Source organism: Lathyrus oleraceus, chromosome 1 (genome assembly GCF_024323335.1).
Source record: "Lathyrus oleraceus cultivar Zhongwan6 chromosome 1, CAAS_Psat_ZW6_1.0, whole genome shotgun sequence".
Taxonomy (NCBI): Eukaryota; Viridiplantae; Streptophyta; class Magnoliopsida; order Fabales; family Fabaceae; genus Lathyrus; species Lathyrus oleraceus.
Genome location: NC_066579.1, coordinates 308,910,970 through 308,930,916, shown reverse-complemented (window position 1 = coordinate 308,930,916; position 19,947 = coordinate 308,910,970). Strand labels below are relative to the sequence as shown.

The following is a 19,947-nucleotide window of genomic DNA, read 5'->3' as shown; positions in this document are numbered from 1 at the left end:
GAGAAGACAATCGTTGAGCAATCAAAGGAAGTGGTTGAAGGTAAAAATCCTGAACAATTAACTGGTCCTGAGAATCAAGACCCTAACCATCAATCAATTGATCCAAACAACAATGTTCAAACATCAGAAAGCCGAGAGCATGTTGATCAATCGAAAAGGACAACAATATTGGTAAAACACAAGAGGATCAAGACCAAAGGTAATTTAAAAATGATATGACTGATAAAGAACAACCACCAACTGTTCAAACTTAACAGACTTCATCAGCAGCCATTGAGCATCCTTTTTCGACTACAACTACTATAATTCACTCTGCAATTGTAGATTGTTCATCCCAAACTTCTGACTCTTCCCTCATTCAAGAAGAACTGAAGGCCATAAAAGATAGAAATCCCATGGAGGCTCTGAATAAGCTTATGAGCAGTTGGATTATTTCAGTTGAAAAATCTACAAGTTCTTCAACTGCTTCAGGAAATGATCCTTATGGTAACTCTGTTTCTTTGTGGTTTCAACAACTGAAAGCAAACATTTTTTATGTAGATCTATTTCCGACCATTGAAGAAAACCCTTATGGTGTATCTAATATCAATACCTTGTTGAACTAACTTATAGATTCATACTTACTTGATCCCATTGTCGTTTTTATCCTTGAGCTTAAACAATTCCTTGATCAAACTATTCCAATATAAAAATGAAGAAATAATCTGCTAGTAAGCTTAAACAAAAGAATGGCGTTATGTCCCAACAATAGAACTTACTTACTTAATCACGAGGTCTAATTAATGAGCTAGAGGCACAAGATAAAGGGCCAGTTTGTTTTAGCTTAAAAAAATGAATTTTTTCTTTGTATTTTTGAAAATAGATTCTACAAAACTGTTTTTTAAAATATTACAAGTTTTTTTAAATTTATTTTTTATAAATTAAAAGATTGAATTGTTCATTCTATAACATAAATATACATTATTGAAGATCAAAATATAGTCAAAATCATAATTTTTTCAAAAAGTTGTATCTTAAAAATGATTTTTATGAAAAATCATTTGAAATAGCTTCAAAATTAAGTGATTTTTTAAAAATTTGATATCCAATTTTTTTTCCGATAAAATGATGAAATACCTAGAATAATATTTTAAGAATAATTATTCAAACCAAATTTTCATTTGAAACTTTTATGAAAAATTTCTTTGTAATTTTTTTTACACTAAAATATGTAGTACTATAAAAATCATTTAAAAAAAAAGCCAAAACAAACGGGCCCAAAGAGGCTAAGGATCAGGAAGCAGCTTACGCTGAAGACATTTCAAATTGGACGAAACACGTGTAGGAGCTACAATGAAAGATTGAAGAAGCGCAACAAAGGGAAACAGAAATCGAAAACTAAAAACTAGCTTCTATTGAAGAAAAGTTGGTTTAGTAAGCTAACATTGGTCTTTAATATGTAGATGCTGCTTATGTTTTGGATGAGGAAATTCAAACCTTGAAGTCTAAGATTCTATGAACGACACAAAGATCAGACTTGCAAAGAAACATCTTGAAAAGATTAAGGTTGACTTTCCGTTTTAAATTTTTTATTTTTTGTCTGTTGTTTGTGTAAATTTTAGAATGAACATTTACCATTTTGGAATTCATTAATTTTAACGCCATTTTAGAATTTTCTTTCCCTATGAAATACTATTCCATTATTCTAATCTCATGCATCAGAGGCTTGTAGGCCTAACTTTCATTTTGTAGGCCTTAGCTATTCGTTCTTTTTGTCTTATGGGAATGTTCAGGTTTAGCTAAGCTTCATCATTTAAATCAACTAATTCATATAACATAATATTTGAATAAGGGTCGAAAGGAATTTCGTCTTGACTTTGAATTCTAGTTGATTGTGGGTGGATTTCGACAAGCAAAACTGCATCATGACCAAATGTTAGTTGAAATGGAGTAAAATTAGTCGCATCTTTAAATAAATTCCATCAAGCCATAATATTTGGTCTAATTATTATGCCAATTCCTTATCTTTTGATCCGCATGTTTTTTAATCATGCCAATTATAATTTTATTGGCTGCTTCAGCTTGCCCATTTGCTTGAGAATAATAAGGAGTAGAATTTAAAAGTTTGATTCTTGAGTTTGAAGCAAATCCAACCATCTTTCAACTAGTAAAAATTGTGCCCTCGTTAGTGGTTAAGGTTTTTAGGAATTGTAACATATATATATTTTGATTTTGAATAATGTTGATTACTGCTTCGTGATCAACGGTGATAAAAGGAATAGCCTCTACCTACTTGGTGATATAATCTATACCAACCAAAATTTATCTATGACCTTTGGATGATGTGGGTCAAATTTTACCAATTATATCTAAATCTTAGCTTCTAAATGGCCAATATTCAGCAATAGAGTGTAACTCACTTGTAGGAACATATTGAATACCCGCATTCTTCTAACACTCTTGACAACCCTTCACAAATTTGATACAATCTTTCAACATAGTTGGCCAGTACAAACCTTGTTAAAACAAGAACCACTTGATCTTGTGGCCCACATGATGAGCTTCATATGACCCACTATGGACATCAGAAATTTCCAAATAAGCTTCACTCACACTAAGGCATTTAAGAAAGATTCCCTAAGGAGTCTTTTTAAACAATTTGTTCCCAATAATTACATAGCTTATGTGTTAGAGAATATTAAGTCAAAGCTAAATCCCATTTCCTAATTCGACTGTCTAAAATGGGTTATAACAACATGTGTTTAATAACATCAAAATGGGAGTAGACAAAAATGTCGATTTTCCAACTGGCGTGAAGACCCTTGGTACTTGTTGTTAAGGCTTAATATGTTTGAGTCCTTTTGTGGACTCCTTGTCGAATATAGTGCTACAATGAGGGTATAACATTACTTTAGAGCCTCTGATTTTGCACTGGTTTAGGAAGTCAATTAATTTCTCTTCATCCTTTAGGTATACCACTTTCATCTTCTCGGTATAATTTATCACAGTCACTTCTTTGACCTCCGTGTTGAAACCTTCAATAGTATCAACCATCATGATTTCTACATACTTTACAAGATGTGCATGCCTTTTTAATTTGAAGTGGGTCTGAATCAATCTGCGTCGATGGCTTAGGCTTGTCTCCAAACTTCAGCCTTCCATGCTACATAGCTTATTACACCAAATTCATGAAAAGAACGTATTCAGATGTTTTATGACCAAGGAAACTATGATATTTACGAAAACCTTTCTTCTTTCTTTGTTCCAATGGTGGCATCTTTAGACCTATTGGCACAATGATTTGACCATCAGCAACCAAAAGGTCGAAAATTTTATCACATTTGGTTAAATAAATGTATTAGTTTTTTAAATAAAATTTTCATTACTACTTGGTTCCACAATATTCTTTCCCTCATAAGGCCTTAAGAGAACATATGGAGGTCTTAGTTTAATCCTGTAAAATTTATCTCATTTTCTTCTGCATACTTAAAAACTACGCTAAATTCTTGATTAGTATTTTCTGACTCTATATAAGCAATATTTTTTCATGGGGTTTCAATTCATCCTAGCCTTTTCTAATTTAATCTTTTCTTCTTTCAAGTGTTAGACTTGTCTAATTCTATCTGCTAATTAGGCCATATCCCTTAGGTATTGGGTATCTAACTTCTTCCTGATGGAATAATCTAATCCGCCTACAACCATTTCGACTAACTCATGTTCATGAACTTGAGTAAAACACTTTGACTTCATCGGTCTAAACCTATTGAGATAATCATCTATGGGTTCAGACGATTCTTGTTTCACACTGGCTAATTCTTCAGGCTAATTTTCAATTGACCCATGTAAAATTTCTCAAAGAACACTTTCTCTAGTTGATTCCAATTATGTATTGAACTTGGGGTGATATTGGTGAAACATTTAAAAGCATTATTAGTTAAAGAGTTGGGAAAGTATTTCATCTTTAGATTTTTGTTATTATCCAGATCACTGGCTTTTGTTTGGTATCTAACAATGTGTTCGACTGTAGATTCACTAGTGTCACCTACAAATTTGGTAAAATTAGTAATTTTTCAACCCCTGGGGAGTTCAATTTGCAAGACATATTTAGATAATGGAGACACGAAATTTGGCCTATGAAGACCTACACTGAGACCATATTGAGTTAGGATTTGTTCAACCATATTGGTTATGTTATTCCACCCCCACCACCAAAATTATTTTGTTGAACTATCTTAACTAAGTTATATGCATATTTGTTTTCGTATACCAACACCACATCTTCGACTACCCTAAGTATAAGTTGTTTGACTGGTCGGGGGTGTAACTTGCTATTGCACTTGGTTATTAGGAACTAGTTGAATTGGTGTCGGAGGAGCACCAAAGAAGTCAGCAATTCGACTCATATGGTGTATTAACTGCTGGTAACTATGATTGGTATTTTGGATCAAAGAATTGAATATCGTTCCAATTTGTTTGGTAAGCATATTAAGCTTGTCATGGTTACTATCATTCATTTGTTACCTCACAACCAACAGAGAATTGTTAGTCAAAGGAGATATAACTTAAGGGATGTATCCCAGTCCTCCCTGAGATTGACCCATTCGACCAAGACTATTTATAGCAGATCTTGACACCATGTACGGATGGAAAGTAGATGTAACAACCAACGTACATTGACACATTAATCTGTAGGTCCACCATCTTTTTTGTTGGCATGCCATAAAGATATTCCCTACCACTAGGGAGAAGTGTAAAACTTGGAAGAAAAGGAGGCCTAATGCCTCATGTAGTGGTTTGTGTAACCACACGATTAATAGGAAAACTAATTGGTGGTGGTATCACCATTTCTAATGTTGTAGTCAAACCCAACGTCAGACTCGCAACAATAGCAATTACTTCAACGGTTGTTTAAGTGTTTGTACCACCAATTGTCGTTCTAATTGGTTGTTCTTCTGCATTTGGAGTCTTACTCTGGGGAGGGGGAACTCCCCGAGGGAATGAATTTCATGATGGTCTAGACATACTAATAAATTTACCACTCCTCAAACACATAAACACTAAATAATTGACAATGTATGAAGAACTTAAAAACATAAAGGCATATATACACTTTTCAAAAAGTTTGATTTCCCACAAAATAGTCCCACAAAATGTGCCAATTTATTTAGTGGTATTTTTAGTAAACAAATTACGAGTTTTAATTCACTCAAAGGATTACACTCAAAAATATTATAAGAATATTTTGTGTGAAGTGTCTGAGAAAGTGTAATAGTGTTGTGATGTTTTATGTTTGAATTTAAAAATATTGGGTGCAAATATGAAATAATAAGTACATAAGTATTTAAAAAGGTAAAGTAAATGAAGAAAAAATGGTAAAGTAACAGGATAAAATGCTTCAGTTAAAAGTGGAATGAAAGTTCATACATTTCTTAGAATTTATGTATCTACGGATTCATATGAGTGAATTCTATAGAAAATAAAATAAAATGTGAACCCTTGTTCCAGAGATCAAATCTATTTATAAATTATATAAATCAATAACTGTCGGAAACGATCACTCCTCCGAATTCAACGCATATCTTGTTACGTGGGCTTATGTCTTTTGATGTGCTTCCGGATGTCTTTCATTCTTGAACTTCTTTAAACTACTCTCACACTCAAAACTGTCTTCAATTTTTCTAAGTGCTTGTATCTATCACATATCCACACTACTTATCAAACAACCGGAGTCGAAAATGATATGCTAACAAAAAAAAATATTAATGAAATGTTAAATTTTCTTACTAATATATATTTATTTATTGAATCTCAATTTACATATTTATTTATAGTACAATACAAATAGTCCTCTGAAGTACAATATAAATAGTCCTCTGATTTGGGCACATTGTTTCCCACACACTACACGTCTCGTTTGAGGCTTGGGTAAAGAACCAAGTACTGTTAACATTTTTATGATTACTTTTAAAGACATTGAGCTAGAGCAGCCATAGATTTTGAAGGCAGTTCTTAATAATTGACCACAAATCTAGCATGAATATTTTTTTGAATGAATCCATAGATAATAATCTTAATAGCATCTAAAAGCAACACAAAAGTGATATGCAAGGATTCAGACAAAATTAAATAAATTTTAAGGAAGTTCGCTAATTTATAAGGACCAAAAAACTATTTAAATCTTGATTCTAACATGATTTTTGGTTCAAAATCAACCATTCAAAAAATCATTTTTTTGTGAAGTGGCTTGGATAGCTGGAATGTCCCCCCCAAAGCTTTTTCTAATGCTGAATTCTTTGGTAAAAGTGGTAATTTCTTTAATTGTGTTACTCAATTAACTTGCAGTAGCTTAAACTAGCGGGAATGTTGCTGGTTGCGAGTCCACCGCTATTGTTATATTCATGTGTCGGTAGGATTTGTTGATGGGATTGTTGTTAATATGATTTTGATGTATAATTTTTTGGTATTAGATAATATAATTTTGATGTAAAAATTATAAATGATGATATTTGAATATATTTGTTTTGATTTTATTTTTTGTTTATCGAATGGATGTTATATAAAAATATTTGGTTTAATAATTTTTTAAAGTAACATTCAAAAATAAATCAAGTTCTTTACAAATATTATAAGGTATTTGGTTTAATTATTTTTAAAGTAACATTAAAAAATAAATTAAATTCTTTTACAAACATTAGAAGAATATTATAGGTATTTGTTTATGGAATGTCCATCGGTATATACAGATATTTGGTTGAATGACATAAGATGTAAATGAAATTAAATATAATATAATTATGAAATATTTTACATCAGTGATAATTAAAATGGCGTGTAATATACCATATTTTTACACCGTATTTAAAAAAAATAGGGTGTAAATTTGATGACAATCATAGTAAATGTTATCCATTTTTACATCCAATTTTCATCAAATGGGGTGTAAATTTTTTTGATTTAAATGCATATATGTAACAATTTATACCCGTTTTTTATAAAACAGGATGCAATATATCCTCTATTTACACTCTTTTTAAAACGAGTGTAAATTCGTCAGACATTTTTCACCCTTTGAATTTACACCCTCTAATAACAGGTATTAAATGTATAAAAAATGGGTGTAAATTTCTATTTTTGCACTAGTGAAGACAATATAAGTTGAGGAATGTATCCCGGTCCTCTCTAGGATTGACCCATTCGACCAACACTATTTATAGCAGATCTTGACATCATGTATGGATGAAAAGGAGATGCAACAACCATTGCATTATCTGTGTATATCGACGCATTAATCTGTAGATCCACCATCTTTTTTGTTGGCAGACCATAATGATATTCCCTACCACCATGGAGAAGTGTAAAACTTGGAAGAAAAGGAGGCCTAATGTCTCGTGCAGTGGTTTATGCAACCACATGATTAATAGGAAAACTAGTTGGTAGTTGTATCACCATTTCTAATGTTGTAATCAAACCCAACATCTGACTCACAACACTAGAAATTACCTCAACGATTGTTTAAATATTTGTACGATCAACTGTCCTTCTTCTGCATTTGGAGCCTTACTCTAGGGAGGGAAGACTCCCTGAGGGGATGAATTTCATTATGGTCTAGACAAATTAAAAAATTTACTACTCCTTGAACACATAAACAACACTCAATAATTGACAACATTTAAATGTATGAAAAACGTAAAAACATAAAGGCACATATACTATTTGCAAAAAGTTTGATTTCACAACAAATAGTCCCACCAAGTGTGTCAATTTATCTAGTGGTGTTTTTAGTAAATAAATCGTAAGTTTTAATTCACTTAAATGATTAAATTCAAAAAAGCTCTCGGAATATTTTGTGTGAAATATTTGAAAAAGTGTTGTGATGTTTTATGTTGAATTTAAAAGTACTGGATGCAAGTAGAAATAAATAAGTACATAAGTACTTATAAAGGTAAAATAAGTGAAGAAAAAATAGTAAAGAAACGGGATAAAATACTTGAGTCAAAAGTGAGACGGAAGTTCATATGTTTTTTAGAATTTATGTATCTTCGTGACTCGGATATGTGAATTTTATATAAAATAAAATAAAATGCGAACCCTTGTCCTAGTGACCAAATCTACTAATAAATTATGTACATCAATAACTGTCGAAAATGGCCACTCCTCTGGATTCGACGCATATCTTTGTTACATGGGTTTCTGTCTTTTGATTTACTTCCACATGTCTTTGATTCTTGAACTTCCTCAAACTATTATCACACTCGAAAATGTCTTTAAATTTTCTAATTGGTTCCGTCGAAAAATTCTCTTGTCGAATTTCGTGGTTTGGTGTCTAAAGACATACCTTAACTACCTGGTTGTATCTATCTCATATCCACACTCCTTCTCATACAATCTCATATCCACACTACTTATCAAACAACCTGAAAATTATAGACTACCAAAAAAGAAAAATTAATGAGATGTTAAATTTTCTTACTAATATATATATTTATTTATTGAATCTCAATTTATGTATTTATTTATAGTACAATATAAATAGTCCCCTGATTTGGGCACATTGTTTCCCACACTACACGTCTCGGTTTCAGGCTTGGGCGAAGAACCAAGTACTGCTAACATTTTTATTATTACTTTTAAAGACATTGTGAGCTAGAGCAACCATAGATTTTGAAGGCAGTTCTTAATAATTGACCACAAATCTAGCATGAACATTTTATGAATGAGTCCATAGATAATAATCTTAATAGCATCTATAAATTATTGATCATATCTCCCATCAACCCCATTCACTACCAAACCAAAACACAACCAAAACAATGAAAAGCACAACAATGCTAGAACTTCTACTTCTCCTTGCATTGTTCTCACAACCACTACTTGGAACAGCTAAACCTTTTCTCGATCAAGTCCTCGACATATCAGGAAAGACGCTTCGAGTTGATGCTGACTACTATATAATCCCAGCTAATGGCGGAGAGATTTCCCTTGAAAGTTCTATTGGTGAATCTTGTCCACTACATGTAGTAGTTGTGAAACATAGTCAAGGTTTTCCACTAAGACTCGCACCCGTTAAAGGCGCCATTCGTGTCTCGACTGATCTCAATATAATGTTGGCTAATTATGATTCTAGGTGTCCCAACTATTCAGTAGTTTGGAAGATTGATCCTGTGTCCAAAGAAGAAACGTTTGTGACCACGAATGGTGTATTGGGTCACCCGGGTTCGAAATCGATACATAGTTGGTTTAAGATTGAGAAGTATGAGGATGCTTATAAGTTGGTTTATTGTCCCAATGTGTGTCCTTCTTGCAAACATGTATGTGAAGATATTGGGATTTATGTGTATAAGAAAAGGGAAATGCGTTTGGCACTCACTAATGTTCCCTTTAAAGTTAAGTTCCAAGAGGCTTGATCGATATTAAAAGTGTATTTATAAAGATTACTATGTTTTATTTAAAATATATGGATGAATAAAAGTTATTGTCCTATCCTGTTCTCAACCTTTTGTTTAAACTATTGGGCATCTCATTTTAGTATTTGTAGAGAATAATCTCTCTAGTTGGATGAAATCAGAAGTATGACAAAGATGATTAATATTGTTGAAACTTTTATGTGTCAATTTTGAATTCAAATCAGTGATTAAACTAAAAGAGATCATCTTCATCCCAACTAAATATTCTATATTTGAAATTTAAATTACTCTTTAAGATTAATTTAAATTCCTTCTATAGAGTTGAATTAATTAATAAAAAAAGACTTAAAATTAATATTGTTTTACTATTGGAAATACAAGCTTAATTATTTTATATTGATTCTATTCTTATGTTAATATTTGTCTCCACCAAAAATGAAGTTACCATAGATCAGTCAAATTTTCACACTTTCTCATTTTCACAACTTCAAGACTTCAAGTATCTATACTTTATTCAAAGTTGTTTGGCACTCACCTGAACTTTAAAAAAATTGACTTATGAGACTTGATATATATATCTTTTTGTTCAAATGCCATCATAAGAAAATATTGGGTAGTTGCAAATAACTATTCTTTTGACAACTGTCACGGAGAACTTCTTGAATCATTAACACCATTTGACTTATGGAGTTGACAATTGTCAATATCAAAATCAAATGATGGGTATACATGTCCAACACGTAGATCTACATTATCCTCATTTTAATGATGTCAACACATCTCCTAAGGAGGTGGTGAAATAGAAAAAGATAGATAAAAATATTGGAGTCGTTAAACTCATATCACAAATAAAGAGAGTATACTATACTCCCCTTAAGAGTATATTTCCTCTCCCTCCCTTTGGCATTATCAAAAACGCAAAAATAAAATAAAAAAATAAACAACACATAGAACTTAGAAATAATAGCTCATATGAAAAATGATAAGTTACCTGATGAAATGTGTATTGGGATGATTTTACTGGACCCTAAGAAGGAAGGCCCAGGAGTACGCGATACATGCCCATTTTCCTCGACACTATTTAAACGCTCAACGTGTGGTGATAGCCCTCCCTATATAAGGCATGAGACCCCTAGCGCATGGAAGGGTGACCTACGGGTCTTAGGTCGTCCGAACTAATTCCCATTAACCATTTGCTCGATAAATGTGAATGATGATGTGTTCAAGTGTCAAAGAATGATGAGATTGAGAATATTTTTGGAAGAACTTTAATAAAGTATTCTTCCCTCTCTTAGAGGAAATATGCATGCTATAATTTGAATGAAGAATCCCTATTACCCTTAAAGGTAATATGTATGGTGGAACTTCATGAAGTATCCTTGCCGCCCTCATAGGAAATATGTATGTTGGAAATTCAATGAAGTGTCCTTGCCGCCCTTAGAGAAAATATTCATGTTGGAACTTCAATGAAGTTTCCTTGTCTCCCTTAGAGGCAATATGTATGTTGGTATTTCAATGAAGTATCCTTGCCACCCTCAGAGGAAATATGTATACTAGAACATCAATGAAGTGTCCTTGCCAGCCTCAGAGGCAATATTCATATTAGAACCATGATGAAGTATCCTTTGCACCCTTAGAGGCAATATGTATTTTGGAACTTCAATGAAGTATCCTTGTCATCCTCATAGGCAATATGTATGTTGGATCTTCAAAGAAGTTTCATTGTTTCCCTCAGTGACAATATTTATGATGGACAATCACAAATGGATCATCTCCAAGAAAAAATATAATAAACGTTTGAGGAACTCGCTCCAGAGAGATAATTTATTCAGGCGACGTGATGCAACATGTGAGACACGATTTTCCATCATATGTGCAACATATGTCCCCAGTCTGGAAGACGTAATCAATGAGTTATTCTGAGGGAAAAATAGTTTGATTCAAAGAACATTTGTTGTTGTACCTTTTAGCAAAATATTATTTAATAAGATTTGTCAAAAATATTTAATAAGATCAAATTCAATTCAATGAAGATTTAAATTGAATGAATATTAAATCAAATCAAATATTTTTGTGGATGTTTTTAAAGCAAATCAATCTAAATCAAATCTGGTGGTTCTCAAATCTAATTACCATTGGAGAAAAGCACAGAAGGTGGATTGCTATTTAAGGAGACTCATCTCTACATTTGAAGTAACGCATAAATTGAAGATCTAGTGTACTAGGGATTTGATATTTGAGTCCTTGTATTCTTGTTGTTTGTTGTAAACCTTTAAAATAAGCCTAAACTGAATATTCAAGGCATAGAGGTGAATTGGTAGTTGAGTTGTAATTCAACATCTTTAATTTGTGATCTTTTCAAAGCATTGATCATTAGGATAGTGATCGAGAGAAAGTGGGAAAGGTTCTCATATTTAAGGGGAGTCATAAATAGAAAGACACAAGTAGCATTGGTAAGTTGGTATTGAACAATGTTTGTTCATCTAAGACTAATTTTACTAATACTATTGAGAGTGGATTTCCTTTCTTGTGTTGGAAGCCCCCCATATGTAGGTGATGTTGCACTGAACTGGGTTAACAATTCTCTTGGTATCTTTATTTATTTCTTCTTATATATCCTTAGTATTTTTCAATTTAGTTTAATTTGTTGTACACATTATTCCAGACATCATGTCGAACATTTATCTGCCTAGAACATAATTTCAATCGTCTCAAGCAGTGAAATAGATTTCTGTCTGAACTAACTCCTGCTATGGATGCCTTAAAACTTTCAAAACACTCTAATTAAATCACTTTTCCTTTTCAAAAATATAGTGCTTGAGGGACTATGTACTAGGATAATTTTATAATTTCCTAAGAAGGAAGGCCAACGAGTATGTAATACAAGCCCATTTTCCTCGACATTGGTTAAGTGTTTAACGCATGATGATAAACTTCCCAGTACAAGGCGTGAGGCTTCCTAACACGTGGAAGGCCTCCCTATTGGGTTTGGGCCAACCAAACTAATTCCAACTGCCCATTTTCTTGATAATTGAGGGTGATGATGTGTACAAGGGCTGAATGATGGATTGAGGGATAATGGAGAAATCGTCTTTCGCATAATTCAAGGAAAACGTGTCCCTTCTGCTCTATATCTCTTATAGGGGAGTTATGTCGTAACTGCTTGCTAGGCCAGGTTCAAGAAGCATTATATGTATACCTCATTCCCTGAATGGGAAAGGATCTCCAATCTCCAACGAGAAACCCATATACAAAGCTTCTCACAACCAAATACTCTAAAATCCTTAGACATCCCTTCATAACAAGGGGTCATCCCTTATTGTACTTCTCCACATCTATGCGAATATAAGCACATATATTCGCATATAAGGACATAAGAACATACTTCTCCACATATATGGCATTACCCAACATTGAGATCTATTCTTTTAGCGAGACACTTTTGCTTACATTCCATTTTTCTAACTTTTTTAATCTAAAAGACGTGGTTAATAGAAAATAAATATAACGAAATGGTAATAATTTAGCTCTTGTTAGAGAATAACTGGATTTTTTAGAGTTCATTATCTATCAAGTAACTTATCTCTAAATAAACAAAAAGTATTTTAGTGGATTTCTTTCCCCGACTCTTTCTTGAAACTAAATCAATTTTCTTTCCTCTAAAGCTCTCTAAATCTTTTTATACGAGTGACAATTATGGAATATTTTCTTTGTGAGATTCCTTCCAAAAAGTTCTTCGCCTATGAAACCATTTCCAAATAATTCCTTAAATACCAAATATTTGAGAAATTTGGGACTTATGTTTTGTACTACTTTTCTTGATTGGACTCTTAGCCTTTGATGTTGTAAAGCATTCCTTTTCATTTGATTCTCTAGATGTTTCTTCAAATGATGCTTCATATGATATTTCAAATGTAATTGAATTTTCCTTTTTAATCTTTTCCACATCTTTATCTTTTAGGAAACCTTTTCATAAACTATATACAGGAACAAAGAACTCTAACTCTACAACATATATGAGGTTAGTTTAACAAAGGTAACATGTATGAGTTCTTTTATTGTCATGCTATTTTTTAAAATGTTTTAATAGAAAAAAGTATAAATTTTATTTTTGAGTTTTACAAACGATGAATATATAAGAATTAGACGATACTTTCCTACCTTTGTTACACAAATTATTTAATACTAAGTAAATTATGTTATAAAAATTAAAAAAAAAATCAGAACATTTCAACGATAATATTAAGGCTCTTACCAATAATCTCGTATCAAATAGATTTATCTTCAGTGATATGATTTGAATAATCGCAATAAATATAATACTTCAAGTTCGAGTTGTCCAGTATATCAACATCAAATTTTAACTTTTTGACCTTTTGTACCTAACTCTTTTTGGATCCTTTTGCATTAGTTAAATTCATATTATCTCTAGAATTTATAACCCGGAAATAAGATGAAATAGATATATTTCTCATTTTACTTTCATGATTTCTTTTATAGAAGTGAGAAGGAGGATAAACAATCATACTTTCATTACTTTTCTACACAAAGAAAAATAAAACATCATGTCATTTTTACTACAATAATTGCATTTAAGAATATTATATTTAGATATATTTAGATGCACTACGCCAAACAAGACCTTAGACAGCGCTTTTTTTGGCCTTAGACAGCGCTTTAAAGCGCTGTCTAAACCTCCGCTGCTAAAGGTTTAGACAGCGCTTTTTGAAATCTTAAAAGCGCTGTCTAAGCCCCCCCCCCCCCCTTAGACAGCGCTTTGGCCAAAAGCGCTTTCTAAGACCCTCCTATTTTAATTTTTTTAGGTATACCTTAGACAGCGCTTTTGGCCAAAGCGCTGTCTAAGGGGGGGGGGGGCTTAGACAGCGCTTTTCAAAAAGCGCTGTCTAAGCCCCCCCTATTTTAATTTTTTTAGGTATACCTTAGACAGCGCTTAAGGCAAAAGCGCTGTCTAAGGGGGGGGCTTAGATAGCGCTTTTCAAGAAGCGCTGTCTAAGCCCCCCCCCCCCCCCCCTTAGACAGCGCTTTTGCCTAAAGCGCTTTCTAATCCCCCCTTTAGACAGCGCTTTTTCCAAAAGCGCTGTCTAATGTATACGAAAATTTTTGAAGCTTTTGTTTTAAACCACATTTTTTCCAGGTTTATAAACCAGAATTTCTACCTGTTTTCAACCAGATTTTGACAGACAGTTATCACATTTTATACATGCCATTTTGGCCTTTTTTCTAACAATTTTTGGCTAACAAATATATATATATACCAATTCAAACCAATTTTGCCTTAAATGTATCAAAATATATACAAATTTATGTACACATTTACAAGTCATTACATATACTACAAATGTACACATTAATTACACAAATTTATGAAAAAACTTTGAGCTCTATCATGAATTGACACCACTCCTCTTTGATTTCGTCCACTTGATCCTTTGTATAAAATGCACACTTGAATTCCTCAAAGTACTACATAATAATATAACATATTTTGAATTAATTCCAACTATTTAATTATATGAGATATGTGTAAATATAAAAATAACTCATAAGTTAGAAATACATACATCGGTGGGAATCACTAATCGGCCCAAAGCAAGAGTATCCCGCATAAACCTCAACACGAAATACCCGCAATCTATTTGATTACGTTGTTGAGGACACTACATGAAAAAAAAATATGGATTATAAATCCTAAGTTTTATCAAGTGTCATCACTAATATAATAAAAAATGTGGTAATTAAAAATATACCGCCACTTTAATCCATGTAATGCGGTTGGCGCTCCTCCTTGAGGTTTGGATATCTCGTTGGGCCCGAAAAGCTTGTAGGACGCTAATAAAATAAAAATGAAGCAATTAGAACAATTCACATAAACTAAGAAAATTTTTGAACATTCTCACTTACGTGTCAATTAGGTCCTTCATATCCGGGTATGTTGTCCAATCATTTCCTAACGAGTCAAGATAATACACAATTTCTCGGATAGGATTGATTGCGAGCAACAACCAATGTCCACTGTAATGATTAGGCAAATGTTAGATGGTAACTTGGAAAATAATTATAATAGATGAATTTAGAATGAAATGCTAACCCGGTATTAAACGGTATAAAAAACAACTTCTCCGCATCTTTATTGTCCATGAGGATCCGAAGAACATACTCCGTCACGGTATGCGGTCTACTTAAGATTAAACCTAAGTTGACGCTCGCGGGTGCTAAGAATCCGAATGACTCGTCCAAATCATTGGGGCGCATCAATTTGTCATACAAAAACCTAATATAAAAACATCATTAACACCTCTTTTGAAACATAAAGTAAACCGGATTAACATAAAGTAAACATCATTAACATAAGTTGTTTAATTAATAAAACAAAGTAGACCGGATTTACCTAATATATGTATTGACAACGTTGACGCCGATTTCTTCATGACCAAAAACTTGCATGAAGTCTTCATTACCAATCATTTGGTCGTGATCAAAGCCGAAAATCCCTTCCTCCATATGTATAGTCCGAACACCTCCGGCCGGTATATCGGTCATCTCTAGAAATGTCCTGAGGCACGACCTATACTTGGTGGTAGGTTTTTTCCTAGCTACGGTCTTCTTAGCACCAGAACTTTTTACCCGTGCGGAGGCGTTGCTAACCTCTTTTTTTTTTTTGTGCGGAGGCATTGCTAACCTCATTTTCTTTTGATTTGGATTTTGTGGGAGTCTATTTAACATAACCAAGGAAAATATGTAAGTAAAATTTTAAGCATAAATTTTAAACTTTGAATATACACATTAAAGTTAACATAAGTTTTAAGCATACCTCATATCCTACGCATATGAGGTTTGTCGGCCATGCAACAAACGAACCTACTGCTTCGTGCACCGTTGTTGCATCCGAATCATCGCTAGGATATGGTAATGCTGCATTCGGCTCAACTGCAATATCAACTGATACCTTCAAACATCCAGCAGGGAGCTCTCTAGTGTGGAGTAATACTCCGCTAACGTTATGCACTTTTCCCTTGCCAACCATCCGATAGTATGGTGACGCCAAATACAGCTGACAATGGGAAATGCCCTAAAACCAATAATAACAAGAAATCGTTAATGTGTATATATGTCAAATACATAATTTAAGCAAATAGTTCATTTTAAGACAATTATATGTAATTACCTCTGGAATGTTCGGCTGAAAGGTACAGTTGATACTGTTTTTGTCCGAAGCATCTCTGTATACCGTTGAGGCGCTAGCCTCTCTTTCTCTCCTCAATGCATCAAGCTCAGCTTGCATGGCTTCCAATCTTGCATGAAGCTCCCGATTACTAGGAGCCTTTCCTTTTTTAACACTGAGGGAGGTCGGAGTGACTCCAAATCCCTTACCCCTCACCCGACCAGAATACTCAGGGACATCTAATGCCCGACTAAGTATGCTCTTAGTATCATCGGGAGATAGAGACTGAGATAGCTCCTCCTGAAAAATCAGATGAATACCGTATACTTGTCAAATATTTGTGTATAAAAATGTTATTCAATTAATGAAAAAATGTTATACTTACACATTTCTGGTATACGTTTAAAACTTCTTCTTGAGGAACTCCAGATTTGCCCACACGGGCTTCCTTCCACAAAACATGTGCAGGAAGAGATGTTTCTGAACTTTCCTCCTTCTGCAGCTACACATTAAGTCATACAATTTGATCAGATAAAACTAATATATGATGAACAAATTTGTTTTCGCAATTTATAAATACTTACCAGGGATTGTTCTAAGCGTCCATATCCGACACGTCCTTTTCGGTACGGATATGCGGGACTTGATGCTCTTTCCCGATTTGTAGCACTTATTCTTTGAAAAGTCGGGTCTTGTCTTTTGGATTTGAAAGCTTCCCATTCTTCAGCCGATATCAAACTTTCATATTTTCTAGGAAGCTCCGCATCCACAAAATTACCATCCGCATCCTTAAGGAACTTGGATGATAAAAATGTCCGAAACCCTCTAAGAAGCTTTCCGGCCAATTTCATACAAAACCCTCTTCTTTCTTCTTCGATGTTAAAACATCGCTAAGAAAAACATACAGATTGATAGTTAGTATCGGTAATTGAAAAAACATAATTGATACCGTATAATTAAGGGCCAAATGATTGTACCTTTATCTCACTCCAAATTTTTTCTTTGGAGTCTTTCAACTCTTTATTTCTCCAATCATCACATGTAATGGGAATTTCATTCCTTACTAGTGCACCGATGAAACTAGTTAAGGTATGCCCATTAGGTTCTATAAGTTGTCCCTGGTTGTTCCAAGAGACATCTAGTATGATGCCTCGAGATCTTCCTTGGACCACCCTTCACATTACTGTGATGCCTCTTCGAATTTCTTCTTCCGCGGATACTTTACTAACTTCCTCATGTTGGTCATCAGCCATGTCTAACCTGTAATAAACCAAGGAAACCATCAAATATCAAATATAACTTATAATCAAAGCAATTGAAAACAAAAAAATAAAGAAATCATGCATTATCAGATATAACTTATAATCAAAGCAATTGAAAACAAAATATAATGAAATCATGCATTATCACATATAACTTATAATCAAAACAAATGAAAAAAATAAAATAAAGAAACCATGGATAATTTACCTAAGTCACTAACATCTCTTTCTTTTCTTTGTTGGAATATTAATCACTTGTTTCTTAGCAATGCGTACGGATGAATTGATCCAAATTCCCTCATTATGATCGTTTCTTATATATGACTCATCCGGTATAAGATCCTCAACTTCATCATTTCTATTCAACTCATTCCGTCTAATGCATGGCTCATTCTCAACATCAATATCACATTGATCGACACCGCTATCATCAGTCACTTTGTTAGAGAAAAGCACTATAGACCATTTTGTACTCTTCGGGTCATTCACATAGAACACTTGTTTAGCTTGAGATGCTAGAATAAAAGGTTCATCTTTGTACCCCACCCTAGTAAGATCAACTTGCAAAAATCCAGACTTATCCATTCGTATGTCACTACTATTCACCCACTTGCAACCAAAGATGGGAATCTGAAACTTCTCGTAATCAAACACCCAAATGTGCTCAATAACTCCAAAATATGACAAATTTGCATATTTGGGGTTTAAGTCCTTCATACTTGATATATGCATTGCTTCAGCTAGCACGGTGACACCACTATTTTGCATAGTACTCTTATCATCTTGTTCTTTGGTATAAAATGTGTATCCATTAATTGAATACGCGCTATGAGAAAACACATGCAAACTTGGACCATATGCCAAACATCTCAACCTTTCTGTTACCGAAGAAGGATCTGAAGAGCGCTTCAAATAAATATGATCCTTCAACCATTGTATGAAACTTTGATTGTGCTCTATAACTATCCAATTTTCATTTCTGTTCGGATTTAACCTTCGGAGTACATCCTTGTGCATTTCAACATATGGCTCAACCTCATTATTATTGTGCAGAACATACAAATGAACTTGATCCCGTTCATCCCTTGATATTGTCACAATTTTATTCCCAATTAATTTTTTACCTTCCATTTTGTCGAAAATCTGAGCTCTGGGGAGTCCAATCGATTGAACGTTAGACAAATATTCAGTACAAAACTCAACAGCTTCTTCAACAATGTATCGTTCAACAATACAACCCTCTGGTCGACTTCGGGATTTCACGTACCCTTTTAATATTTTCATATACCGTTCAGCAAGGTACATCCATCTCATATAAGCTGGTCCACACAACTGTGTCTCTTTCACAAGATGAACAACTAAATGAACCATTATGTCAAAAAAAGACGGAGGAAAATACATTTCAAGCTCACACAAGGTAATTACAATCTCTTTTTGTAGTGTTGGTAAGATCTCGGGATCGATCACCTTACTACAAATTGACCTAAAGAAAAAACACAATTTAGTTATGGCACTTCTTACTTTTTCTGGCAAAATAGAACGTATACCTATCGGTAGAAAATGTTCCATTATAACATGGCAATCATGTGTCTTCAAATTCTTCAACTTGAGGTCTTTCATAGAAATAAGTCTTCTGATATCAGATGAGTATCCTTCTGGAACCTTAACTTCACTCAGAGACTTACACAATTTTTTTTTCTCCTTTCTAGATAAAGTAAAAGCAGCAGGTGGTAGATATGTTCGTCTTCCTTTCTTCACGGGTGCTAATTCAGTTCTCATTCCCATTTTTAACATGTCCTCCCTTGCTTTAAGGCCATCCTTAGACTTGCCTTTTATATTGAGTAATGTACCGATAACACTTTCAAATACGTTTTTTTCAATATGCATAACATCGAGAAAATGTCTCACGTACAAAGACTTCCAATATGGCAATTCAAAAAATATCGACCTTTTCTTCCACCCACCTTTCACAATCTTATGTGCAAAAGGCTTGCCAAACTCAGTACGCACATCTTTCACCTTTTCAAAAACTTGTTCACCTGACAATGCGGGTGGAGCTCTACGATGTTCGGTGTCTCCATTGAATGCTTTTCTCCACCCACGGTAGTGATGTTTAGAA

At 33.5% G+C, this 19,947-nt stretch overlaps 1 protein-coding gene across 1 annotated transcript; it reads left to right on the top strand.

Annotated features, from left to right (window-relative positions):
* The first annotated feature begins 8,651 nt into the window (after positions 1-8,651).
* On the top strand, positions 8,652-9,459 carry LOC127115703 (miraculin). Its single transcript, XM_051047175.1, has one exon. It carries the CDS (start codon positions 8,790-8,792, stop codon positions 9,381-9,383), a length of 594 nt encoding a protein of 197 aa, XP_050903132.1. The 5' UTR covers positions 8,652-8,789; the 3' UTR covers positions 9,384-9,459.
* The last annotated feature ends 10,488 nt before the right edge of the window (positions 9,460-19,947 follow it).

What these genes read in the sequence shown, in the direction of transcription:
- LOC127115703 (XM_051047175.1), top strand. Translation starts at nt 8,790, where the DNA reads ATGAAAAGCACAACAATGCTAGAACTTCTACTTCTCCTTGCATTGTTC.